At 41.2% G+C, this 27,795-nt stretch overlaps 1 protein-coding gene and 1 long non-coding RNA gene across 3 annotated transcripts in view; one reads left to right on the top strand and one right to left on the bottom strand.

The window, feature by feature from the left end:
- The window catches only part of LOC139605769 (connector enhancer of kinase suppressor of ras 2), a 64,904-nt gene that overhangs the window by 12,400 nt on the left and 24,709 nt on the right, over positions 1 to 27,795 (top strand). For both annotated transcript variants that reach the window (XM_071457538.1, XM_071457539.1), the window contains exons 2-9: positions 2,988 to 3,151; positions 9,767 to 9,969; positions 11,130 to 11,217; positions 12,346 to 12,387; positions 17,888 to 18,007; positions 19,910 to 19,969; positions 20,121 to 20,189; positions 26,300 to 26,446. In XM_071457538.1, coding sequence (XP_071313639.1) covers positions 2,988 to 3,151; positions 9,767 to 9,969; positions 11,130 to 11,217; positions 12,346 to 12,387; positions 17,888 to 18,007; positions 19,910 to 19,969; positions 20,121 to 20,189; positions 26,300 to 26,446 — 893 coding nt within the window. The remainder of the gene's footprint in view (positions 1 to 2,987; positions 3,152 to 9,766; positions 9,970 to 11,129; positions 11,218 to 12,345; positions 12,388 to 17,887; positions 18,008 to 19,909; positions 19,970 to 20,120; positions 20,190 to 26,299; positions 26,447 to 27,795) is intronic.
- On the bottom strand, positions 3,040 to 21,947 carry LOC139605771 (uncharacterized). Its single transcript, XR_011684469.1, has 3 exons — positions 21,838 to 21,947; positions 4,886 to 4,954; positions 3,040 to 3,169 (listed from the first exon to the last, which is right to left on the bottom strand). It is a non-coding gene; the product is annotated as an uncharacterized lncRNA (long non-coding RNA).

Below are 27,795 nucleotides of genomic sequence, written 5' to 3'. Positions count from 1 at the left end.
GCAGCGATTAATGAGTGGACACCAGGAGTTAAGTGACTAGACTAGAATAATAAGTGTGAAAAAGTAAATTGACTTTTATTTTTTTTTTACCTGGACAGAATCTTAAATGTGCAATGAAGATGTTTTATTGTCGTCATTTCACAGATTCAGTAAGATATTGCGTTTGCATTATGAGCCATAACTTGCCACACTGAATGACATGGCTGCTAATAAAGAGTGTTTCCATGCTTTGGAAGGAGAAGCGGGGGTGTAAATGGGGAAGGACATGCGTGAGGGAGAGGGAGTGACAGAGGAAATGAGACGGAGGTATTGGTTTGGAATGAGAGGCTCACCTCCCTCGGATATGGACATGGCCCTTTTTATTTATCATCTCTCTCTCATAGTGGAGTCAGGGGTTTCATATTTAGAAATCCTAGTTATTAGCTGCAGGGCTTTCTTTCTGCTCTGCCTCCGTGGTCACTGCTCCCACAGGTAAAGAAATCTGCATGTTCAGTCCACTCGTGCATATCTCTGCCAACACTGGTGATGATTTATTAAACTACACTGGACTGCTTCCCCCCTGTAGTAAACATTTGATATTCACAAGAAACAAAAACAATGTATTTAAATAGAATTGCTGGAGTGAAGCAGCGTCCTTACTCTTATTCAACAATCACTTGACAATCAAGAACTGTCACTCTTTCCTGGGACGTCTCTACATCTCTTTATCTTTTGTGCAGTTTTGTTCCCTTTTAGGTCTTCTCCCCTTTCCCCTGTAGCTGTCCCCTGGACTCAGGCTACCAACTTTTTAAAAGTCCTCTGCTTAAGTCCTCATCATCTCTCTAATGTTGATTTGGAATTAAAGATTCATGCAAATATGATACACATTTAAAACTACATTTATGTGGTTCTCACTGAGAAGCTGTTTTACCTTTTTCTGGTTCTTGTTGTTGGTTACACAAATAACTCCAGTCTCTTTATCTGAGGCTCAACTACTCCTGTCTTTACCTACAGTTTAATACTCACACTTTAATTTAGAACAACCAGTGTCTGGTTAAACCAATCTGGTTACAAAAAGTTAATGCACAGCTTCAAACCAATCAAAATCCAGAATTTTCACAGGCCGTGTATTTTTATAGTGTTTTATATACTGTTGTGTAGGCTTGTTTCATCTCTGTCAGTGCATTATATTTAAGACCATATGTTTAGCACTGTATGTAAAGTAATTAGTAACTAACAGATAAATGTAGTGGAGTAGAAAGTGCAGTGGAGTAGTAGAAAAGGTATAAAGTGGCTTGACAATTAAATAAATACTAAGTAAAGTACAAGCAGGCTACCTCAAATTTGTAATAAGTTCAGTGCTTCATCAAAATTACTTTGGCACAATCCACCACTGGTGCAAGTAATGCATTGTTATAGATGAAATAAGACTACACAACTGTAAAATCAATAAAATATTTTATACCATGGTTTTTTGAAAATTCTGGATTCTGATTGGCTGGGAGTTGTGGATTAACTATTAATAAAGATGCAGTTTTATTTTTAAGGCATTTTCATTTTTAACATCTGCTTAGATGTCCTGGTTGCATCACCTGATTGTAATACAAAATTACAAACTTTATGTGAAAACAATTCATCATCATCATCATCATAGTTTTTATATACTTTGTGTACAAAACTTGATATTAAAACAGCCTTGCATGTGATAACATTGTATTATCATTTGTGAAACACAGACTAACATGTGGGATATGAGGGTTTGTCCACTGGGAATGTATTCCATTAAACAATTTTCACTAGTGGTGCTACAGTGTGGAGCCTCTTACTAATGTGTTAGATGTAAAATTGCTCTGCTGTGCTGTATGTAACAGATTGTTTGTCCGTGTCACTCAGAGCACCAGTAGGCTTATATTTTGTCTGTTATGTCCCATGGCATACCAAGCGCAAGATGCCTCTTGCTCATCCTTTGTAGCGAGTGTGTGTGTGTGTGCGTGTGTGTGGTGACTGTGTTAAGGTGCTACCACACTGTCTGCTCTCTGTCAGCTTTGCTTCCCTTGGGCATCAGTGTTTTCCTCACAGCTCCACTCTGCTTTAACAACATGCCTCCACAAAGGCGTCAAGACCCTGAATAACAACAGCAGTTGTAATTGTATTTGTATGTGTGGCTGTGTTTGAAGTGTGTGTTCACGGAGGGACAGAGTGTAGTCTTTGTGTTGCTCTGTGGCTCTGTGCATGTGTATGTGTGCATGGATTTGCCTCATCTCATGCGTCTTTGCTGTGTGTATGCTCATTTTTGAGCAGGCTTGTTCATTAGGTCTGTGGGGAGGACTGCTTTCTGCTGACTTTGTTTGGTTCAAAGCCTGAGGCTCTTACTGATCAATAGTATCCCGGACCCACCACGTCTATGAGCAGCTGACTGGCTCTCTGCATGGCAGGCAGCCACAGCTTAATAGCGTGAAGTCATACGTCAATGTTACTCACATCTTTCGAGGTATACTTTGGACACACCCTTAATCAGTCAGAATGTGCATGAAATTCAATCTTTTCACTCTGAAAACAATGAAAAATGCATTGGTTGTATTCTCCTACAGTGACATCAAAGGAAATCTTATTATGACATGGTGCGCAATAATCATCTTCAGATATTGGAAGGCTGTGTCAACAGATGTTTTTCTAGGTGACAGTTTGTAATTTGCCAAGGAAGCACTGAAGAGATCTCTGGATTTAGTCTGGAGTTTTATTTCCATTTGGTGGATAAGACACACTTTCACTTTTTGTCTGCACTTATGCCTGACGTCTGTGTTACATCTGTGGACCAGGATTCAGCAGACAATACTCCAAGAGGGATCAACAGATTTGTTTGTTTGTCACGGGGGAGCTAGAAATAACCACAAAAAGCATTTTGTCCTTTTAAGCTAAGGCTAACTAGAAGGCCTCTTACAGTATATACAGTTATAGTTGGTAGAAGCATCAGCAGGCTAATCAGTTTCTGTCTTTGCTGTCTTCAGGTCTGGATGACTGTCTCCAGCAGTACGTGAAGAGTTTTGAGCGCGAGCAGATGGGGGGAGAGCAGCTGCTGCACATCACCCATCAGGAGCTGGAGGAGCTGGGCGTCACCAGAATAGGACATCAGGAGCTCATCCTGGAAGCAGTTGACCTCCTCTGTGCTCTGGTTAGTCAGCCTCTGTTACTGAATGACATAATGTATCTCAATCAACAATACTTTAGAAGTATTGTATACACATCCAGGGTGTGTGTGTGTGTGTGTGTGTGTGTGCGTGTTAATGTGTGTTTGAGTCTGTCTTAGTGTGAGTGTGTCTATGGAGCCCCAAAACTGACAAAATGTATTAAAGGAATATAACTGTCAAGTTAGAAGTCAAGAAGTCAAGAATATAACTGAATTCATAAATAATACTTAGTAAAGTTGCGTAAGTTTGCCGGCTGAAATGTTTTAGCTGTTGTTATAAGAGTTTATACAGCAGAAGAAAGTTAGCTTGAGCTGGATAGGCTAGCTGTTGTAGCTGAAAAGGCTGTTGCTCGTTGTGTTTAGCCACCACTGTTTACATTTAAGCTAACCACTCAATTACTCCACTGATATTAGATGCTAGAAGAAAAATAAGTATGAGTTAGATAAAGTAAGCTTTAATTAAATGATCAGTTATCAGCGATTCAGGAAAGTATACAAGCTTTAGTCTGTATTTCTTTTTGCACTGCATTTTTATTATTAAATTCAAGTATCATTTTAATCAGTTATATTTTGATTCGTCTGATAATCTGTTTTGGGGCTTCATACTAAACTCTCCTGTCACATGTTAATTTGTGTTTTCAATTCTCATGTATGCTAAGAAAATACAGTACGTGATACAGAAGTATCACTCTCTAGCATGTACAGTATCCAGCATGACTAGTTATTGAATGTTTGTAAAATTTGTCACAAAATTAATTAATTCCAGTGTAAATTTTGTGATAAGTTGAATTTCTCATTGAGTTCAACTTTGATGAACTCTGACACACGAATTTGTGACGTTAACCAATGGCTAGCTGTCAGTAGTTATACTGACAGGGCTGATGTTTGAGGGAAAGAAGAGCCAAGATGGAGGAGACTCATTTATCTGCACCATCCACTTTCATTTGACCTGCTCCACAGAGGAGCAAGGGTTTGCAGATAGTTATGAGAATGGAGTCGATGGTACAAATAGGCCTTCATCTTTTGAGTAAAAAAAAACAAACAGTAGAAAAAATACAAAGAAGCTTGTGTTTTGCCTGTGGCTTGCATGTTCCCTGCTGTTATGTTAGCTCGCTAGCTACTGCTAATTTAAATCCAAAACAAATTTTGCCAATGTTTTATTTTGTTTTTGTAAGTTTGTACAGCTGCTTTAATGCAACCACTAAAGAAATTCTCTCAGGTAGAAAGATTTGTATATTGGTTGTTGTTTATTTTCCTTAACCAGATATTGATATTGGCTTAAGAAATGGTTAGAAAAATCCTCTATCGTTTGGGGCCCTGGTTTGTGTGTACTGCCTCTGTCACTGCTGACTGTATGTGCAGTGGCCCTGCTCAGGATTAGGGAATTAGGGAGAATTAGGTGCTACTCTCCCAGAGAGAGAAAGAGGGAGAGAGGACGGGAGAGTGAAAGGAAAGAGAGAGAGAAAGAGAGAGAGAGAGCGAGAGAGAGAGAGAGAGAGAGAGTATGTAGAAAGAGTATGTAGGATGCACCTTATCTCTCAGGCACACATGGCTGGATTAGTTGGTGGGGTTTGAATGTGTGTTGGACTGTGTGTGAGAGAGAGTGTGTGTGTTTGTGTATGCATATATGCTTGTGTGTGTGTGTGTGTGTGTGTGTGTGTGTGTGTGTGTGTGTGTGTGTGTGTGTGTGTGTGTGTGTGTGTGTGTGCTAATCAGCACCTCTTCTCATTCAGATGCTCCAGCATCGGAATGAGTGTCCCAGAGCAGCAATCACCGTATGTCCTGGAACTGGACACACACACACACACACACACACACACACACACACACACACACACACACTTAAACATTTCTTATAACTTGGGTCTTACTTTTTGTACTTTCAGATATAATTCCTTTCAGATATGATATAATTATAACAGAGAGAGAGAACACATCGACATCTGGGGGAGAAACACGAGCAGTCAAACAATCAGACTGGTTTTAAACAAAGCCCAAGGTAACAAATTTATTTGTAAGAGAAATCAAAGGTGAACAATAAAATGATCACCCTAACTGACCTTTGTAACGCTCAATCAGTCTGTACAGACAGACTTCATGTATTCCTGTGCAAAGCGGGATTAGTTCCAACAATTTGGGTATGCTCACTTGTGGTTTTAGATAATCTGACTAAACTACTGGCTGGTTTGCAACTTTTCTGATCATGCCACTACTCATTTCTTGCCCCATTGGATTCCCTAATAGCGATATTGCCACGTTCCCAGATCTTATCCTTTACTTCTGTGAGTGCAATTTAGCTAACTAGAAAACTTAGAAATAATGACTAAAACTATGAAAACAAGACCCCAGTTACAATAAAACAGAATTATCCTTTAAGGATACCTCAACTCCCCAGTTAACAAAGGGACACAGCTCTGTAGACGGTGAATATTTGGATAATAAAGGACGATTCACCATCGTCAGCAATATAATCCATCATAAGGAAAGCAAAAACCCATTCCCCTGGCTCGACCATTATGACTTTCTGGTCTTCCTGCAGTGAGAAAGGGGAGCTTCTGTGGCCCTGGATCAATGCAAGTTTCAAGTGCTGACTGAGCTCTCAGTCTCGCTATAAATGTGGAGAAGTGCCCTCTTTTATGCCTATGCAATCGAGTTTTTGCCCCTAGCATCTATGCTAAGTAGGTTCCTATGTGTGCAGTGAATTTTCAGTAAGATGTGCTGAGAAATGGGCATAAGTTGAGAATAAAACGACTCAGTTTAGAGACACGCATAAATGACATAGGTGTCATTGTATTGAAGTAGGCTTCATAAAAAGTGACAAAACTGAGCAACTTGAATTTAACTACTCAGAGAATAAGATATAGAAGAAGGCGACAAATGAGCCCTGTCTCTCTCAAAGCATCAATTCATCAAGGCATCAAAGTCAGCTTTAGGAGCCAGGCCACAGCTTTGAACAGAATGATCAACTATTGCAAGAATAACTTTCTATTACCACATACAGTACAAACAGTTCAGAGCTTCAGCTTTATAGAGTTTTTTTTCTATAATCGAATAATCAGAAAATCTAGTCCATTAACTTTGTGTAATTATTTGTTTTAGAGATTTCTTTGTATCCCCAAGATTGTATCTAACTGGCACCTATTTATCTCACTTTGTGAAATCAATCACACAAATTGTCATTTTTTTCCTGCAGCTGATAAGGTTGAGTTTTAGCTTTTAGGTTCAGTTGCATACAACTCCATCCAATTTCTAAACCTCTCTTTTCTTTTCCAGTGCCAGAGGAAAGGCATCATTCTCTAATGTCACTGGATAAAATGCAATGAGACAGTCTGTGGAGGTCAACAGTCTGCTAGGGCTAATACACAGACAAACACATTCATCTATGTGGAATGTAGAGTTTTTTTTATCAATCTGATCTTTGTATGTTTGGACATACTAGAGATACTGGAAGAAAACCCTGCAAACAGACAGGATGTTCTGAATATATACCAAAACATCTCGCAAACAACTTAAGTCTTAACATCTTCTCAGAATGCTTAAAATATCTTGGCATAATCTCCAATAATAATTAGTTTCAAACTTCTAAAGTCCCAGTTTTTCTTTTGTTCTGACAAAGTGATTCATGCCTTCCTCTCCTCCTCTAACTCTTTCACGCAGATGAGTCAGCTTTCTATGTTGGTTCCTTTTCAATGTTACCCTGCATGACTCCAAATTGATTTTAAAATCCTGTTGGTTACTTCAAAGCTATTAAATATTTGCCATCATTTATATTTCTTGTGCTTTTCATCCTCATCTCAACATTTGAGCTAATTAGACAGGAATCCTCAGATGTTCCTTATAGGACAGCTGAAATGAAAGTTGAATGTTATCTTTGGGTTTACCCCTAGTTTGTGAGATGGCATCCTGCTTCACTGTCTGCACTCCACTCACACACATATTTTCCTTTGCCTCTACAATTACACTATATTTGTCTCCATTTTGTACATGTGATTTTAGTCTTTCTTTTCTAGTCCCTGTTTTCTTTTATGTTGATTACCTAGTTGTTGATTGCTGAAGGGCAAATTACAACACTAACATAAGGATGGACTTTATAAACACATCACACCATGTGCGGATTTGTTTCTGAGCAGCTGAAAACGGCCATTCTTTAAAAATATATATATAATTTCAAAAATAGAAATAGAAATAGAAAAAAAAGGCACTAGCCTCAGTAGAAAATTTTAGCTTTTTTGGCTAAGTAAGAAAAACCTGTAGCTGAGTTGAGTTGAGCCCATTCAACCCAGATGAAAGTGACACATGTGCAATCAGTATTCGCTTGATAAGGGCGACTCGATAGCCGAGTGGTTAGGGCTCGTACCACATGAGCGCAGATGCTCTCAGCAGGCGAGTCGCCGGTTCCACTCCTGACCGGCCCGACTCTTTCCTGCATGTCACCCCCCCCTCTCTCTGCCCCTTTCCTGTCACTCTCTACTGTCCTATCAAATAAAGGCAAAAAAAATCTCCAAAATATCTTCAAAAAAATTCTCTTGATAAATAGAGGTTATATACTCTCTTCAATGGTCTGCAAAAGCTTCTGTTTACACCTTGTAGATGTGAACTGACAGTGAAACGACATTCATCCATATTTTAGGTTTGAATGTGAAGTCGTGCTTTCTGCCCAAACAGCTCCTAAAAAGACGTGTGAGTGTGATTCTGTGGACAATGGTAGAAACAGCGTAGAAAAGAGGCCACTCCACACATAGCTGCTATGGCAACCACATCGACATGAAGGTGGAAGAAGGAGGGGTGGGGGCTGGGGGGGGGTTGCTCTAATAGCATTGCCCTCTTACTGTATTGATTTGACACACACAAGCGCACATATGCACGCACTGCTCAAATAATTTCTCTCTCTTTCTCTTTCTCTTCACAGGCACACACACACAGACACACACACACACACACACACACACACACATATACACGCAAAGTCATTCAGAGAGTCGACACAGGGCATTTTTCCCCCGCTTTATCTCAGCACTCTGTCCCCTGGAGAGAGCCGCACACAGCTTTAGATTGAATCATAGGACAGCCTAATTACAGCTGTGCAAACATGTTCTCTCCAAGTTCATGTATGCATCTATGTATGTTCACACAGAATGCAGAAGATTATACAGAACACAGTGTATGCCTGACCCAGTTTCAGTGAGATGCATAGCTGGGTGCTTTCTCTTTCTCTCTCTCCCTCTTGTCTTCTGCCTCTTTAGTTCCTCAATTCCCTCATTCATTTCTTTCGCTCTCTCTCTCTCTCTCTCTCCCTCTCTCTCTCTCTGTGTCTCTGTGTCCCTCTCTCTGCTGCCACCACTGTGAAACCCTCTCTCCTTTGTAGTCACTGTGGTCGTGACTGTGTAGAATAGATCTAGAGGCAGGGGAGGAATAGATACGTCTAGTTCAGCCTGTGCATCTGACTATGCAAGGATATGTGTGTGTGTGTGTGTGCCTTTTTGTGCGTGCATGTGTGTGTATAGCCTTTGTGTCAGCAGGAATCAGGCTCTGTCAGGCAGGACATGACTGGAGGTGCCTTGGGACACTGAGTGCAATGTGGCTTAGTGCATCTGTGTGTGTGTGTGTGTGTGTGTGTGTGTGTGTGTGTGTGTGTGTTTATTTAAAAGGGTCAGAGTGCTGTAATGGGCTATTCAACCAGCTTAGTGTTCTTGTATTAGTGCAGAAAGTGGCTGTTTTATGAAAATGCTAATGGTTATTTGGAGATAGTAATTCCAATTTCAGTTCATTTCACTCAAAATTACCATTTATCTTTCAGTTACTGTTGATCCTTGTTCACTCAACACATAAAAATTGCAGAAAGACCATTTAATCATATTTAGTGTGATAAAAAATGTCCTTATACCGTATAAAGGATTTAAAAAAACCTTTAATAGATAGAAATAGATCAATAAAACTTTAAGAAACTCAAATGACTTTTTTCCCCCAAGAGGATCAACACCACTCTGATCTGTGTGCGGTTGAAGTATGGAGCTAGAGAGGAGGATTATCCTAGCTGAGCACCTCAGAGTCAAAGCAGAGGGAGGTAGCCAGCCCTGCTATCTAGTTAAAAACTAAAGCTACTAGTACCTCTAAAAGGTCACTAATTATCACATTGTGTTGTGTTTTATTAATCATTTTACAAACAGAAATGTAAGAACAACAGTTTGTGGTTTTAAGTGGGAGTTTTGTGGATTGATAAGCATAATTTTGAACTTTGAAGACAACCAGGTTAGCTTAGCCTAGTATAAAGGGGGAGGCAAGGGGAAACAGCTAGCCTGCTTGTCTTTAAAGTTGGAAACCTACATACACATACTCTACAAATAACTAATTAACACATCTTGTTTGTTTTTTGAAATATATATAAATTTTTTTTACCTTTGGAGAGATCCAAACTAGCTCTCACTGCTTTCAGACTTTAAGCTACGATAGCTAAAGTGTAATTTTCCCCAATTTTTGAACTATTTTTTTTAACTTTTATCAAGTCAAGTCTCTTATATAAATTGTGCGTGACTTCAAACCATTTGTGTATAATATACTGTAATTCTGCTTCTAAAATGAATCCTTGTGCGTGTCCTGCAGAACTACGGCCTGGAGACAGAGAACCTCCGGACTTTGTCCCACAAGCTGAACGCTTCAGCGAAGAACCTCCAGAACTTCATCCTGGGCCGGCGGAGGGGCGGACACTACGATGGGCGAGCTTCCCGGAGGCTACCGAATGATTTCCTTACATCAGTGGTGGATCTGATTGGTGCAGCCAAGAACCTTCTAGCCTGGCTTGACAGGTAGGGATCACACCTTAGGCCTTAAAAAAATGTTGCCTTAGGGTGATCCGATAGCCGAGCGGTTAGGGCGTATGCTCTTAGCAGGCAAGTTGTCGGTTCAACACCTGACCGGCCCGACTCTTTCCTGCATGTCATTCCCCCTTTCCTGTCACTCTCTATTGTCCTATCCAATAAAGGCAAAATGCCCCAAAACAAAAATATGTTGCCTTTCATTTTGTAAGACAATGTGCCCAGTCTTCATCAAATGAAATAATGGATGATAACAAAAGTGAAAATATATACATTTAATTTTTTTATTCTACAGTACAACTCTACTACTATGACATATATTAAACTCTGCCTGGTGAAGTCTGTCTCTGGTCTAAACATTGTGAGTTACGCTCATAATACAAGTCAGACTGGACAAATCCACAGTCAGATATAAGAGTGGTACTGATCTTCCAACTTAAGTGGACAAAATAACAGGAGAACCTAACAATCTCTCTCTGACGCAAAGTTTCAACAATAAGACAACAAGACATACGTCACAGAGATAGTTTGTAGATACCTGTTCCTGTTATTGTGGCCACCTTTAATATAGTAACAAGCCATAGATTTATAAAGAATACAAGCATGAGCATAAAATTGTTTTTTTTTTTTTTTTTTTTGTTATCATGAATTTATATCAGCTGTGAAGTGGAGAACACACACAATAAACCAGTGTTGAGCTTTAGTAGACCCCTGAGTTGCATCGCCTCTTGGTCACAACATAAAACCAAATATTGTTGTTTGTCTTTATCAGTTGCTCCTGTGCTCTGAGAGGAGCAGAGAATACCTTTTATTTTTCTCTCTCACTGCCCTCTCACAGCTTTTAAAATCACACCTTTAGGAAATAAATGAACAGAACAAAATGAAATGAAAACACCAATAGACCTACAAAATAAATGTAGTTCCCCTCAACTGAGTAAAGAAACTCATTTTTTAAAAAATGGAATAGTAAAAATATGCTTTGCTCATATTCATTTACATGCTTAAAGTGTGATTTTGAGTCCTATTTTGCCTTGCAATTAAAAAAAAACACTATGCTCAATTTTCCATTCTGAGGAACAGTTGATAAACACAATAACCAAATCAACAATAGATCATAAAGAGTCAGATGCATCTCTTTTTTTCTGTTTCAGGTCTCCATTCGCCAGTGTGACAGAGTACTCATTACTGAAGAACAACATCGTGCAGCTCTGCTTAGAATTAACTACCATTGTACAACAGGTATTTACACACACATATACAGTGGGTTATAAACACACAGGATGCATGCCTCACCCTCTCCATCATACCCATACTCATTACACGCATATGATAAAGGTCAGGGTTTGACTTGAAAGGGCAAAGCTAAAGTGGGTTTGGACTGGGAACATCAATATGGATGCTGCTCTGGTCCATGGCTCATTCCTATAGATTTGACTATGAGTGAAACATATGTCCACTGCCACAGGCTGTTTGCAGCATCGCTGATAGGATGAGTAGCTCTCAGTAACAGCCTTTGGCAATGTACTCATTGATGCACCGTTAGACCTTGTCCCCTGCTTAACTAGTGGGCACAGATGGAGAATAAACCATAGGGGTCATTTACTGTTCTCCCTCCTCTGTCCCTCTAGCTAAAACTGGAGGTGCATGCATACACACTCTGATACTGTAGAAATTTCATTGTTTGGACAGAAACTATGTCTGCTGTCCTGGACCTCATCCATGTTCTCCCTGTAAGAGCCTGCTTAGAGTGTGTGTGAGAGTGTGTTTGTCCCTGTGCCCAGAGTGAGTCCTGGAGCTGAGCAGATAACACCCATCCCCTCTTACAGGGGCCAGAGGAGAGCAAAGAGAAAGGGGCCACTGTAGGTGCACAATGGGCCAAATGAACATGTGGCTGCCAGGGTGCAGCAAGACAGACAAAGGTGGCAGCGCTGCCCGCACTGATGCATCAAACAGATGAATTAACTGCTACCATGCACATCTGGTGGATTCAATGGGCTGCTTTCCCAGAAATAGATTAACTATCAGCTATCGTTAAATAACAATCTGTCATGTTCAAATAATGTCATTTCTAAATCCTGAGGAGATTCATGAAGCTCCATTCAGTAGAGTAAGTCCCAAACTGATCACTCCAGTGTATTAGACTGCCTAGATTATAAAGTAACATACATAATGTGGAAGGTCAGTAATGAAATATCTGACTGCTGATGTTCTGCAGTCCATCTCCCATTTCTCTTATTTCCTTCTTTCTCTATTGTTATATTTGGAGGAGGGAGATATTTGAGCCTCTGTGCGGATGTTCACATCGATGCTTTCTCCATTTCATATCTTTTTTCCTCTCTCTCGCTCTTTCTCCTTCTCCTTTTACAGGATTGCACTGTGTATGAGACAGAAAATAAGATTCTCCATGTGGTAAGTTTCTGTTTTAAATATTTTTGTTAAAATATAAGTACCGATTAAAGGTTGTTGGCCTGTCGCGTATCCCGGAAAACAAGGATGTGGTATACTGAACAATGGCAGCTATTAAATGGATAGATAAAACAGCCACAATGAGATTACTATTCCATCTCCATGATACCTCAGTTTACCTCTGCTACTCAGAATCAAAGCAAAGAACTTGTTGCCTTAAAGGAAGAGTCTGACATTTTGGGAAGTAAACTTACTCTGACTGATTTTTATTATGAGCAAGTTTTAGAGGTGCTGGTTGGCTGAGTTTGTTTCCTCTGGTCAGAGCCAGATTAGCTGCTTCCCCCTGTTTCCTGTCTTTAACTGTGCTGTTTACCATATAGACATGGGAGTGGTTTCGATCTCATCCAACTCTTGGTGAGAAGGCAAACCAGAACATGGAACTATTCCTTTAATGAAATGATGTCATATACACAGTGTTTATCCAATTTTACTCACATAATGTAGTTGTAAGGAGTCTGCTTGTGAAACTAAATTGTTGATCATCAACACACTGAAGATAGTCGGCTGCCTATGTATGTTGTGTGTTTTCTGTGTTAGTTTGTGTGTGTGGGTGCACGTGTCAGACTAGGTTTGTTTTTTGTGGCACAAAATTGTGCACATTTAAGTGCAAGCGAGCCTGAGGCCTTTTGAAAGCTCCAGTTTAGCTTCTGTGTGTGTGTGTGTGTGTGTGTGTGTGTGTGTGTGTGTGTGTGTGCGTGCGTGCATGTATGACAGAGAACTGTCTGTGTCCACGTGTGAAACCGAGTGAGCAGCTAGTGTCTGATCCAGGCTGACAGTTGGACTGGGACACTTCCTGCTGCCATTCAAGGTCAGGTGGAGAAAACCAAATAAAATGTTGGCAGGGGCAGTGCACAGAAAAAGATCTGAGTATTTAATGCCAGGGAAAATAGTCAGATAAAATGTTCATGGTAAAAATACAAATATATTACATATTTCTATCAACAAAACCAATTATAAGACTGTATTTGAGATGCTGGTCTCTCCATGCTACGATGTTCTCCTGTCAGAATTACTCCCCCCTCAAACTCAGCCTCTGTTGTTAAAAGCAAAAAACAGGAGTGACATTGGCCATATTAAAATATTTAGATCTTTACATGTACACACACACACACACACACACACACACACACACACACACACACACACACACACACACAACCCTCAGTGCCAGACTAAAAGCTCCACATGACTAAGTCTGTTATGTGTGGGAGGTTTATGTATGAAATAAGGAGACAGCGTGAAGGCAGAGACAGAGAGAGCATGAGGTGTTTGTTTTTAAATGCTGCGTCCTTGCTGATCGTTGTTTACCGTGTGTTTTGGAAATGAATAAAGTGGAGGTGAGGTGACACAGCCCTTATACTAGACAGCACGCAAACACACGGGACACAGGATGGTAAAAAAATGACAACTTGTCCCACGCGTCCTCTCAAAGATTTATAATCTAGCTCCATCTTGTTGTCTGTATTGTTTAGTGAATAAACAAAACCTAACTATAAACTAAATCAGTTTCTTTTCTCTGTTTTTCAGTACAGTCTATCTCAGAATCTGTATATTAAAATATTCTGTGAAATTATATATGTGTTAGCAGAAGATGTCTGAAGATGTTTGACATACAAAACCATCATCTAGTTAACTTACACACAGAAAAGTAGAGAAATTATTGTACTTTTTCCAGCACTGCATCTATAATATGACAGAAAAATGGAAAGTAGTTAAAATTAGCAATTTTAAAATGCTGCTGTTGATGTTCATGCATTAGTAATAAAAACTCAGTGATCCGTAAGTATAATACATAACAGTAAGCGATTTTAAAGGGGGCGTTCTGCATGATGAGTCTTATCTTTGATACACACTTTGGGATATTATTCCTGCATTTATACAGAATTAAAGAAGTTTTAAGAAGTTTTAAAAAAATTCAGTGCAGGAATTACAAGGGAATCTTCCCATGTGCTATTTGTAGCTTTATGTAATGAAATAGTTTGACATTTTGTGAAATATGCTCATTTGCTTTCTTGCCATGAGTAGTGAAGATCAGCACCACTCTAATGTCTCTCTGTTAAATATGAAACTAGAGCCAGAGGGCGGTTAGCTTAGCTTAGCATAAGGCTGGGAACACACTGGCTGCCTGGCGTGTGTGTAGCGGCGTGGCAGCTATGGAAGATCTTGGTTTTCATTTCCATGTTAACGGATTAGAGCGGACACACGTGTGTCACACCTCACGGCTGCGTCACGTGATCTGTGTCTCGCCTATTTTTCACACATGATGCACAAGGCTCCCTGGAAAAATAGACAGAGAAAACACCTGTTGGTCATTTTGATATCATACTAGCTACATTACATAAATCCGACACATTTCACTATAGTTTCAATGTCTAGGCTGAATCTGAATATGACACAGACATGGAAAAATCAATTTTTTATAACCATTTTAGCAGCTGCATGTGGAGATGGCATTTAAGTGACATTTTCTGTCAAAAATAAACCAGAAATTAATTTATAATGAAAAAAAAAGAATCCAACTTTCAAGTATCCTGCGAACTCTGTGTCACACCAGTTCAGCAATGCAGCCGCCACGCACACACAACTCAGGCAGTGTGTTCCCAGTGTAGAGACTGTAAAGTAGGGCGAACAGACAGCTCTGTCCACAGGTTAGAAGAAATATATTTTCCACTATACCAGCACCTCTAAAACTCACTAATTAACAAATCATATCATGTTTGATTAATCTTTACTAAAACCAAAGGGTAAAGATAATAAGAGATGCATCACATAACATCACATTATGTGGAGATATTTTAAGCTAGGTGAGCTAACCATCTCCTGGCTGTAGCTTCATATTTACAGTGCAGATCTACAGAGTGGCCTCATTCATCTCATCTATGCTTTGGCAAGAAACTGAAAAATGTCAGAATAATGTCAACTTAATGTATGAATGGGTTTGATCTAGACAGACGTGTGTTAGAGGCTCCCAGCCGGTGTGGCCCCTGTGTGCATCCAGCATGGGGTTCAGAGACTGTTTAATGCTCGGGTCAATGCTGCTGTAGCTACTGTAGCGGTAGTTGTACGTTTGTCAGCTTCTGCTCAATAATGCAAAACTCAGTGCTACTCTGCTCTCCTCTAGACTACGGCCTGCAGCAATCAGATGGACAAGGATAGTGTGTGTGTGTGTGTGTGTGTGTGTGGGAGAGAGAGAGAGCGATAGAGAGAGAGAGAAGAAGAGTGATAAGATATGAGCATGTGTGAGTCTGTGTGTCTGATGGAGCGTAAAGTGTGTATGAGTGTGTGCGTTTTTATGTGCATGCATGCATAAGGATGAGAGGAATTACATAAGACTGTCCTAGTTGTGTGTTTTCCCTTTGCCTTGTTTTCTCCCCCTTTCCTCCCGGACTCCCCCCACCCACCTCCCTGCTTTTCTACCTCTCTCTCCTGCTCTCGCTCCCTTCCTCCCTCCTTCCTTCTCTCCATCTTTCTCTGTGTCTCGGTCCAGGTTTATATTTGCCACAGTGTGTGTGCTCACACACGTGGAGGTGAATAATTACGCAAACCGCGCTTGGTGCGTGTTTGCATGTGAATGTGTGTGCGCGAGGGAGAAGGTGCGAGACCGTGAGGAAGAAAGGGCGAGAAAGAATGAGAATGAGGGAGGTGGTGGGTGGGTGGTGGGGGGTAGGAGTGTGCAGCCAGAGCTTAATCCATTTGGCAGCGTACTATGTCTGGCTTTCTGTTTGACTGCTTTTAAATCTCACGCCAGCCAGCCACATAAGTTAACTTCCCTATAATCTGCGCTGTGATTCTGCTGGAGGCATGTCAGATCAAGGCTGGGTGTGTCAGAGCTGGAGGAGCTGAGCGTCTCCACGCTGGTGACTGGCCTTTTGTGTCTCGGCCCCGTGTTAATCCCAGGTCAAGACTATTAGTCCAATGATCAAAGCGGGACACAAGCAGAGCCACAACATTGTCACTTGCTGTGGTTTCCAGCTGGGCACTGCTGCTCATACTACTTAATGACTATATAGGCGGGATTAGATATACACTGCTTCTATTTCATTTTTTCCATTTCCTCTTTGTTTCCCTTTTTTCAAATTAAAGCTCCTTTTATTTGGTGTCTTTGCATGACATGTTCTGGGTATCCCATTACGTAATGTGTGCACCTTGACATAATAGTACTGAATGAACAGGAACCGGCAGTGTAATGTTCAAATAACTGACCCAGAAAAGGGAGGAAGTGTGTGTTTGTTTGTGTGTGTTTGTTTGTGTGTGTGTGTGTGTGTGTGTGTGTGTGTGTGTGTGTGTGCGTATGTGTGACAGACAGAAACAGAGAGAGAGAGAGAGCATAAGAATCACATAGCCAGCTCACTGAAGATTCTCCACCTTTTCTCTCACACTGAATGAATCACAGGCTCTGAGCTATGATGTGTGTGTGTGTGTGTGTGTGTGTGTGTGTGTGTGTGTGTGTGTGTGTGTGTGTGTGAGTGCTTGCACATCATATGTGTGTGTGTTTGTGTGTGTGTGTGTTTATGTGTGTGTTGAAGATCTCCTCTGTTCATTTCATAACCGGTAATAATCCGGTAATTGCTCATTAGGATTGAGATCAGAAGATTATTTTCTGCGGGGTTCATCACTGTCATGCAGCTTGTGTGAATGTAGAGAATATACTGTTTACTCTCTCACATGTATGTTTGTTACATTCCAGTGTGTGTGTGTGTGTGTGTGTGTGTGTGTGTGTGTGTATTTGCATGCATGTGTGCGCTAAGCAGCGATTCAATGAGGCAGGATAACCAGGGTAACAGTCTCGGTAAAGCCACTGCAGTCAGTCAGCCAAGATTAGAAGGCAGAGATGCTGCTGATGATAAATTAACTTGCATGCGTGACCAAGCAGACAAATAGCCTGAAAAACAGTCAAGGTTCATTTAGAACAAAGGCAAGGTGAAGCCATGCTTTTTATTTGGCGTATTTGCTTGGATGCACTCAAATGGAGTAATGTGTATTAGGAATATAAGTGCAGTGTGAAAAAATACAAAATTACAGCACAGATAATCCATCCTCTCTACAATGATGTGTCCGAATGTGTTTAGTTGACGTGATGACGAAAATAAAAAAATAAAATACAGATAACAACAAATGAAATCTGTGCTCTGTAATTTAGATGTTAGAAAATGTCATCTAGGCACCTCGGGGTTGTCTGGTATCGGTGATGTGTTGTTCTGTCTGTGACGGTGTCTTGTGGGCATGCCTGTGGACAGACTGTGACAGGAAACAGTTTGTGTGCTGGAGTGATGGAAGTGGCGATGTGGAACAATCTGATGAAATGATTTCTGTTTCACCTCCTCCAGCTAGGTCACAGCATCCCTCGCGGACCAAAACCAATCTCAATAACTTTCCGTCTTTCTCTTTTTGTCGCTCTCTCTCCTTTCCTGCCTTTTTTTTCCTCTGCTCTCTTTACCTCCAGTGCAAGACCTTAGCAGGGATATGCGACCACATCATCTCTCTGTCATCAGACTCTCTGGTGTCTCAGTCCGCCCATCTGGAGGTCGTCCACCTTACCAGCATCATGCCCAGTGAAGGGCTGGTAAGGACGCACACAAACTTACACCAAGGCTGTTTTTAAAGCTGCACTAAGAATGCATTAAATTACTCACCCAGCTCTATGGCCCCTCTCAGTTCTACAGAGCCCACAAACTCTGATGTCACTACCCTCATAACCCACTGTATGCTACCTACCCAGCAACTAATGGCAAAAATACAAAGTTAGCAACTAGCTGGTGAACACAGTGGAACATTTTGAACCTAAAGAACCAGATATTTCTTTCAAGTTGGTGGAGACCAAATCACAGCTAAAATAACAGTGAATATTTACCTTAAATAACAGAAAGATGAGTCCATATATAAATGCTAATGTTGCTCAGTGCTTTTGGTGCCTTCTGGTTGTGTAAACAAGCAACAGTTTGCCAATATAATATGTCAGTGTTGTGTTTTCATCTTGTTCCACTGCCCATAAAAATCTCTTAATGCAGCTGTAAATGTTCTGGGAAAGTCTAAGTCAATTCTTAAGTCTTGTAGTATAAGTCTCCTGGGACGAGTAGAATTGAAGTCACAAGTCTTCATGAGGAAATAAGCATTTTAACTTTTTAATTGGACTATTTTTCTCACAGCATTTCAGTATTCTCCTTTAAAAGCTGTTCATGGTGTTTTTACATAACTGAATCCAAGTCTCTTCAACGCATAACACTAATAATTAGATATGCACTACCTACCTTTTGCTTAATTAATTATTTACTTCACCTGGTCAAAACTTGAGACTTGAATGTTTTTTTTGCTTTTAAGTCTCAACTCAAGTCAAGTCTTTAGCAAGTCTGGTGATAAATTAAAGGAAAAATATTAAGAAATCTGTGGAAAAGCTTGAATGCAGATGATTCTGTGCAGGGCATGAGGAGGTCTCTAAATAGTTGATCGAGTATGAAAATAATGTGAATCATACACCTTTGAAGTCAACCCTGCTTAACACCTATGAGAGAATCAAGGTGTTAGTAAAATCCACTTCACCACCATCATTAAAAGACCAAATGTGGAATATATCATTTGGGAAAGTGGGGTGGAGTAGAGTCGCATAGCTGTGGAGACAGCGAGCCAGTGTAAGTAGTCGGGCACCATTCTGGATGATAAAATGACTTGTGCGGCCAACACTGACTTCCTCTACAAAAAGACAAATCAGAGACTGTTCTCCTGTAGAGAGCTGAGGGGTTTCAATGTTGACAGATCAACAGTGATCTGTTAGTCTGGAGGCCTCAGCATGGTTAACAAAAATAGGCTGGAAAACATTGTTAAACTTTGCCAAAACATCATTGGCACTAACTTGAAAGATCTCAGCCATCTCTATCAAGTCAGAGCCACTCAGAGGGCAAAGGTCATTTTGGCAGACTCCCATCACCGTCTCTATGCAGAGTTTCAACTCCTGCCATCAGGGAGGATGTGCACTTTCCGTAAGAGGCACAAATCACATGGATATTTAAGGTCATTTGTCCCATCAGCTGTTGGGTTTTTAAACAAGTTGTTGGTCTAGTTGTCATTGCAATGATGTGCTTCATATCTTACTGTGATGAAATCTACTTATGTTATGGTTTTATGTATCTCTTTATTGTATTATTTTATCTTATGATGTGTATTAGTTGTGTTGACTACTGGTGCAAACCAAACTGCCACTCAGGGACAATACAGACTTTCTAATCTCTAGAAGAGTTCCTCAGTTTTGTGACCCAAATCTGAAGCGAGTCCAAGTCTAAAGTCTCAAGTCTATCGCTCTGATCCACACAGATACAGACACAGATTCAAAGACGCAAAATATACGTAGCATGTACAGTGTCCAAAAAGTCTGAAACCACAAATGGGACCCCATTTGGACCCTACAGTATTTCTCTTTGCACTCTGTATGATGCTGAATCCTCCCCCCTGCCTGTGCGTGCTTGTGTTTCAGGGGATGTACATCAAATCGACATATGATGGACTCCACGTTATCACTGGAACCACAGAGAATGTGAGTTTTGGTTTCACTCAGTTGGACGCTCAACACTTCACCAACCACGATTTATGTTCTCATATCCCGCTGTGACAACGACTCCACGCTTCAGTATCTCCTAAATTTGTTCCCATTGTCCTTTTCTGTCCTCCACTTTGTGCCTCTGCAGTCTCCAGCAGACCAGTGTAAGAAGATCCATGCAGGGGACGAGGTGATTCAAGTCAACCACCAGACAGTGGTGAGTTAAAAAGCCTCCAAACATAACACTGTTGTCATAAAGAATCACTTTCTTTGTTACGTTGAGGAGCTGTCATGATGTCTGCCGCCACCACCACCACCACCACCACCACCACTGCCGCTATGGTGCTTCCTGTCCTGTGCCTGTGTCGCTATGTAGGCTAATTAGGCTTGCTGCGGGAGCCGATTATAGGACGATTGTTACAAGACCTTTGTTCAGTCCGGCATGATTGTCAGCACACTCTTCCTGGAATTTGTTTCCATTGTTGTAAGAAACCCCTGAGGGAGGCGTCAGGTTTGAAATATGAACTCATGTTCCACTTTCAGACTTGAATAAGTTGTACTTCTGCCTTCAACTCGTCACATCAGAGAGAGGCACGGAAATGGGCAGCCATTTTAAATGGAACGGTGGCTCGTGAGCGCATGTGATTGAGCGTGCTGTCTATTGCCTGTCTAACGCTGATTTGTTCCAGCGTTTATTTGAGACTTCTGAGGGAGGGGGGAAATGTGCCTGTGTCTGTGTATAGATGTCTTTTGTGTGTTTTTCCCTCGTACGTCTCGGTAGGTGCTGCTCATGCGAAAGTGTGCATGGAGGCGCTAGGGAGCGGCGTTGATTGACGCGTGAGGGAGCTGCGTGTTATCTCTGTCCCTCTCTCTCCTCGGGGTGACAGTGCAGATCGCACCCTGCCAGGCTCTCAGCTCCAACCCCTCATTACTCCCTCAGCTAGACCCTCACCACTCTGATCCCTCGCTCTGGGGGAGGAGATAAGCATGGGGGGAGACAGAGGTGTGTGTGTCTATGATGGGGGAAAAAGGGGTGTGAAGCAGTCAGGGGATGCTGGGATGAGGCAGAGCTGGGAGAGTGGGGTGAAAAAGGGAGGAGGAAGTAAAGACTTAAGGAGGAGAGGAAGAGGATGAAAAGTAAAAGAGGGGGGAAGGGGGGCCGGGGCAGCAGAAGGCAGTCTCTGCTCGGTATAGCTTTCAACCTTAAATGGAGCTGCTGAGGAGGAAAGATGGACGCACACAACCAGCAAACTCTCTGTCAACATCATGGCTGATAAGTTTATCTAGTGAGGCTCCATATTTAAAAATTAGATTAGTGTGAATATTGAATGAACAAATTCCATTACATTATAGAATCATTATGTAGGCCTATCCCACGTATTTAGCAACAGCGCTGCCTTCATGTCTATGCATGAGCTTCTGTTTGAGGCCCACTTCAAAACAGGACTCGCAGTTTTTAGCTCAGCTTCTCTTTTGAGGTAAAATGTGGAATTTGCTCAAATAACAAACTGATTGTTTGAAGAGGCAACATAATTATGTGGAGGTAATAGCATCTGGGAAAATAATGAAGACCCCAGGGATTCGAAAAACCTCTCCAGCAGCAGTTTATGCTCTATTATTACTTTGGTAGGTCTCTCCCTGTTTCCTTTTGCTCTCTGCATGTTTGCATAACAGAACAGTTCTAAACCAGCCTGGTTAGAACAGGCTTTGTGTTTGTACAGTATGTGCAGGGCACTGTTGTGGTGGCTCAAACAGGGGTTGAGAAGTTTTCATTGTGATCCAGTTTAGTTCACTTTGAGTTCAGCTGATTCTGGATTTACCTTTAGCTTGAAAATGTCAAATGCTGGGGTACCTTGGTGGCTCACCTGCTAGACTATGTACCATTAAGGCTTAGTCCCAACCGCAGCGGCCCTGGGTTCGAGTCCGACCTCTGGCCCTTTGCTGCATGTCATCCCCTCTCTCTCCCTCACTTCCCTGTCTCTCTCTCTCTCTCTCTCTCACTGCAACTATAATAAAGGCATAAAAAGCTTGAAAAAATAACTTAAAAAAAAGAAAATAAGTACAGTGCCAGTACAGTACCTTACATATTATAAAATTTCAGTTTCCATTTCTTACAATTCCCCTATGCATCCATCTCAAAATTAAAATGTACTCACAAATCCATTTCGAGTTGGAAAGTTCATTCTTTGCTTATTGTTCCAGTTCTTCAAGTACACAACAATATCCTTAATTTTATACAACTACAAGAGTAAGAACTCTCTGTAGCAAAGCACAATGAATAACAAATGAATGTAGCCTGCTGGGGTCAAAAAGGCAGTTTTGAGCTAAACTAACATTAAGGCAACCACCTTTCTCCAATAACTGCTGCATTTTTAGCATCTGACAATGCTAGGAGGTGGCTTTTACCAATCATGATTAAAAGTGAACTCCAGCGTAATTTAACTATACCAGCAGCTAAATAAGCATCGTCTCTCATAAAACAAAGATTATGCACAATTATGTATGAATTAGAATCAGATAGATTTATTCAATAACAGAAAGATATACATTACAGTGTGGTCAAACAACAAAGGAACCCAAAACCTTGTCAGTACAGGGAGCCAGAGTTAGCATGAGCACAACTACTAATGCTGTGTCAGCCACTGCGAGGTACAAGCTAACAAGCTATCAAACAACGTAAACAAATGAAAGATGCTAACTATGCTTACCATTCTGATAAAAACGTGTCTGGAGGGGAACTTTAACAATACACAAAATGACTTTGTGTAATGTTAAAGGTGTCATTTGTAGTTACAACTCAGACTTATCTCTCGCCTCCTTGAGGTCATTGTTTTGGTTTTACAGCACATGCAGTAGTTTATGCACACTGCAGTAGATAGCTGATTTTGGTTTAAAAAAAAAAAAAACATCTGAAAACCCACTGTAGTCCAGCTGAGCAGCACCAAACTGCAGACATACAGGAAGTTAACAGTTATTAACTGGTGTGGAGCTCTGGGCACCCAAAGGGCCAGATATTTTCCTCAGGACTTGTTTTAGAAGAAAACCAGAGCTAAGAGGAGAGCGAATCTTCACATGGCCAGAAATATGACCTCAAATGAATGCTAATCTTGCTCCGTGGCTGCTGGATGTGTAACGCGATTCTTTGCAATAACAACTTCATATAGTGGTAATGTGAAAGAACTTTGCCTGGATAAAATGGTTTCAAAGAGCTATTGGTAAAGTTTGCCATAACTACATAGCCAGCGTTAGCACTAACAGCTGTTTACTTACCAGTCTAGAAGAAACATTTTGAGTTCAGCTTCAAACTTCAAGAGCTGTCTCCAGCGGTGGAAAGGAATGCCAATGTTAAAGCTTGTCTCTATTACTTTATTTTTTGATTAAGTTACCATGCTAACTGGCTAGCCCCAGCCCATCTCGTCACTTTCCGAGAGTGACTCACTGTAGCCTCCAGACATGGTGCTGCTCACAGGGCGCATTACAACCTCAGCAGAGAGAACTAAAAATAGACCCTTTAAATCTTTTCAAAACTGATTTAAATCAGGGACTATATAATGAAAGAATAGTAAACAGGATTTTTTTTTTTTTTTTTTTGAAACATGGACAGATTTTGGGTTGGTACCAACTGAGTGCTGATATTCAATACTCAGTTCCATCTCTGGCGTCGGAAAATGAATTACAGTCGTACAGTCTGAATTGATTAATGGCATCACAAATTAATGATTGCAGTCCTGCTGAGTCCTGGTATGTCCTAGTATACCTCCTTTTTGAATTAGATAATAGTAATTTATTGCTCTTGTAGCTGATTATTAGCAGAACTCAGAATTCTGAATTGGGCCAAAGAGAACAAGAACCGGGCCACTAAAGACTGACACAGGCTGGTCATCATTATGTCAGGAATAAGGTCAGATGTGTGTTTGTGTTTGTGTGTCGTGGCCTCTGTGGACACTTCCAGTAGCTGAGACCAGTGTAGCCAATCAATGACCTGACAAGTGCTGCGAGCTCTGGAGACAGGCTGCCCGGAACCACGAGGAAACACTGCAGTCAGCACTCCTTTCATACTCTTTTACCATCTCTCTCGCTTCCTTAGAACTTAGCATACTGACTGAGACATGTTTTATTTCAATATACCATTGTTGTTTAGACCACTGGCACTGTGACAGTGTGGTGCAGTGTGGCAGTGTCTGTCCAAACTGAGCAACAAGGTTTGACTCGTTGTAATCCATATGATACTGTCCTGAATATCATATGAACCAAATGAAAAATAGAAAGCTCCTAGAGAACGTACACCTTCCTGCCAAGGGTGCGCAAAAACCTGTTCAATTAGTAATGTTTCAATTTTTTTAGAGATACATTACATCCAGTTTTACATCAAAACATGGTGATGGACAATTATACAGATTTGCTGACGCTGTCCATTATCTTTGGAATGTACCTAAATACTGTCTAGGAATATTGGTTATTTCTCAGCACTTTTTTTCTTACCAGAGCTATGTTCATTATCCTGGATTTATATTGATTTTTTCAGACAACGTCACAGTTGACAGACTAGGTCAAAACCTAGTAGATGGTTGAACCGTCTATGGTCAAATCCTGACGTCGCCTGACAAAATCACCAATCATATAAATTAAAGACAAGGACTGTGCTGTGATTTCAGCTATATGTACTTATAAAATGATCACTCAGAGAGAAAGTTAGAAGATACAGAATATCTTTCTTATTTTGTCTTTCACACAGAGCACAGCCTCCATCTGGGATCTGCAGTAGTTTAGCCTTTATTTATCTCAACTCCAGAACGTAACAGACTTTTATTAAAGGCAGGCCTTTATTTCTAATTCACTCGGTTTGATAGGTATAATTGGTCATAGCGGTATTTTAGTGGGAAACCCTGTTTTTAGTTGCTCCTGTTTGCTGTGTTTTAGTTACCACATAACGTTACGTGTTAATACAAACTCATCACTTCCTGTAACTGTTTCAAATTAAAAGCCCCTAGCATTTCAATGGGCAGAAACCCTTTATTTCTTAACAGGGCTTTTATTGCTGTGCTGCAGTAAGCGTATTGTCTCATTTCCAGTTGCTGGTGTTTCTATTGTTTACATGCTATTCCGATCTGCGAGTTTCTTTAACAGTTGCAGATGGCTCTCTACCTCCCACTCTCCTGCTCTCTCTGCTCGGGGTGTCTTGTGTTTAGTTAATGAAAGTACTTTATTTGCTGTAATGGAGGTGAAGCTCAGTGTATTGAAAGCACTCCTCCGCTTCCCTGCAGTTCCTGAGCGGCTGGAAAACTAGAGTGACGCGGTAGACTGCCCGTAACAAGAGCTGGCGTCAATACACAGTCCAGCCATGTACCAGGTTTATACCCGGTCTTGTTTGAAAAGCGACTATGCGCTCAGTTGACAACACCGCAGGCTAATACACCCCCCTAATAGAACCTGTTTGCACCACAAACTCCAACTCATTGACGTGGCACTGAGCTGACCAATGGTGGAAATATGATGAGTAAGTCAGTCAGTCAGTCAAGGACATTCCAGATTATAGTTCTGGCTCCGCTGTTGCGGTCCAGCCAAAAATAATGATTTTGTCACTGTGGTCAGATTCGTGACCACCTCGTTATGGCTGTTAAAATGTGTCATGGTGCCTTGTTGGAGAAATCAAATTATAAAGTCTTGCTTGAATTGTATTTTGTTATACAAGGCAGTGTGTCTAATCAATAAGCACCCACTATAAAATCCTCAGTATAACACAATGCAATTCAACATTACCCCAAACTAAAGCCTCCAAAACGACCACAACGTTAAGTTCTGTTACCAGGCTGCATTACCTTTAGCTATAGGTGTACCAAATAAGCTGGAAACTTTTTATGGGCTCATCCAAACAATGTGCACTGAATTTAAAGACAAAGATGGCCTATAATAACCTTAAACCAAGAAATTCAGGAAAAAAAGGATATTTGACCCTATGACCTGCTGTTCAGGAGGGAAAATGTGAGGTACTTTATAAGTAGTCACATGGTGGTTCTACTACTTTCATCAAAATGTCGTTCGTTTCTTCTAGGCCCTCTCCCTCCCTCGTTTCCTATCATCTCTCTACAGTCCCCGTCTAATAAGGGCTAAAATAAATAAATAAATGTAGCAGCATATGGTGTTTTGGACAGGTAGTATCAGAACCCATGTGTGTGTGTGGTGGTTAATATTAAACTTAATATTTGTGCGTGGTGGTTTTCCTCAGTAGATTCGGTTGCTCCCAGTACATCGTGTTCAGCCTGTGCGTGTGTGTATGTGGTTGGCAGCAGTTGTTTCGGTAGCCCGGTGGGTGTGTGTGCTCCGCAGGTGGGCTGGCAGCTGAAGAACCTGGTGAACGCTCTGAGAGAGGACCCATGCGGAGTCATCCTCACGCTGAAGAAAAGGCCCCAGAACACCCTGAGCTCCACACCGGCCCTGCTCAGGAACGTCCGCTGGAAACCACTGGGCCTGCAGGTAAACGCCAGCGGCACATGGACGCGGCCTACACTGCAGTGTTTTAACAAGCTGTCCTGCACATCCTGACCTGAAAACTGATAAAGTGACTCAGTGACATTTTGCTCCCCAAACATCACTGTATTGGAAATTTACACAAAGCAGAAGCAAGAAACTGAAATTTGACCACACTGTCTTCCACATTTATACCTGCACAGTTCTCATACTTAACAGTTAAGGATTTGAGGGAGGATGATTTAGGACTGTGTATAAATCACTGTTTGTCTTTGACTCACTCTCAGCTCTTGTTTTTACTGCCCACACTCTGCTTTCTCCTCCTGGCATTTTAAACAAATGTTTTCAAAGGAAACTTGTCCACTCTTTGACCTTGCATCAATCCTCCTGTTGAGCGTTTCAACAAATCTCTTGCCGTACTGCTGACACACTTTAAGCCATTCACAAATGTGCTGGGAGCTAAACCTCCACCTGCAGAGAATTTATGCATACCAAAAAGTATATTTTTAGATTGAGATAGTGATCAAATTTGAATGAATTCAATCTTATGTCTGCACTTTGGAGCTGTGTGAATGATTCAGATGGCATAATGTGGCCTGAACGTCCCGCTCAGGATCTAGTGCAGGGCAATACAAGGTCACAAAAAGGGTCCATCCATGCTCTCACTCACATTCACCTTCATCTTTACTGAGACTTTGCTCCTGATTCATTCAACCTTTGCCCTAAAGGATATCTCTTTTTCAAAAGAGAGTAAATTTTTAATGTACTGTATGTATAAAAAAAAAGGAGGAGCACTTGTTCAAAGGCTTACAGCTCAGTGCTGGTGTAGACATTTCACTTAACAGCAAATACTTTGTAAATCTGTCACTCACTCAGTCAGTCAGAGTCCAAAAAAAAATCACTTAACAATTTTGGTGCACAGAAAGAACAAGTTGTGCCGAGACGGTCAGAGGGGTGAGGCGAGGGCCAGTCTGATGCTGCCTGAGTGCTTTGTGAAGCGGCGACTGTCTTGTCAGACCCCTGTGTTCCGTGGCTGCTATTTTTAACCTGGCATCAGGCTAATTCATTTACATGCTACATGCATGCTTTGATCTCTGCTCGGCGCACGGCTGCTCTTTGGCATTTTCTCTCTCTTTCTTTGTCTGTTTTTTTATCCTCCCTTTCAGTTTCTCCTCCAGCATGTCTCCTCTTTGTTCTTTTCAAGCTGCTGCTGCTTGTGTTTCTGTTTGTTTCTACATGTCTGTGAGCATATAAATGCAATATTTAGCAGCATACTGTACATGTGAGCGAACATGTGAGAAACAGATTCAGCTACCCAGAGTGTTTTGTGGAAATGGTTTCTGTAATGGCCTAGA

The sequence above is a fragment of the Trachinotus anak genome, unplaced genomic scaffold (genome assembly GCF_046630095.1).
Source record: "Trachinotus anak isolate AG129_WGS33_773 ecotype Australia unplaced genomic scaffold, CSIRO_AGI_Tana_v1 ptg000021l, whole genome shotgun sequence".
Classification (NCBI taxonomy): Eukaryota; Metazoa; Chordata; class Actinopteri; order Carangiformes; family Carangidae; genus Trachinotus; species Trachinotus anak.
Note: the sequence above shows the minus strand (reverse complement) of the source record. Positions and strands in the feature narration are given on the sequence as shown.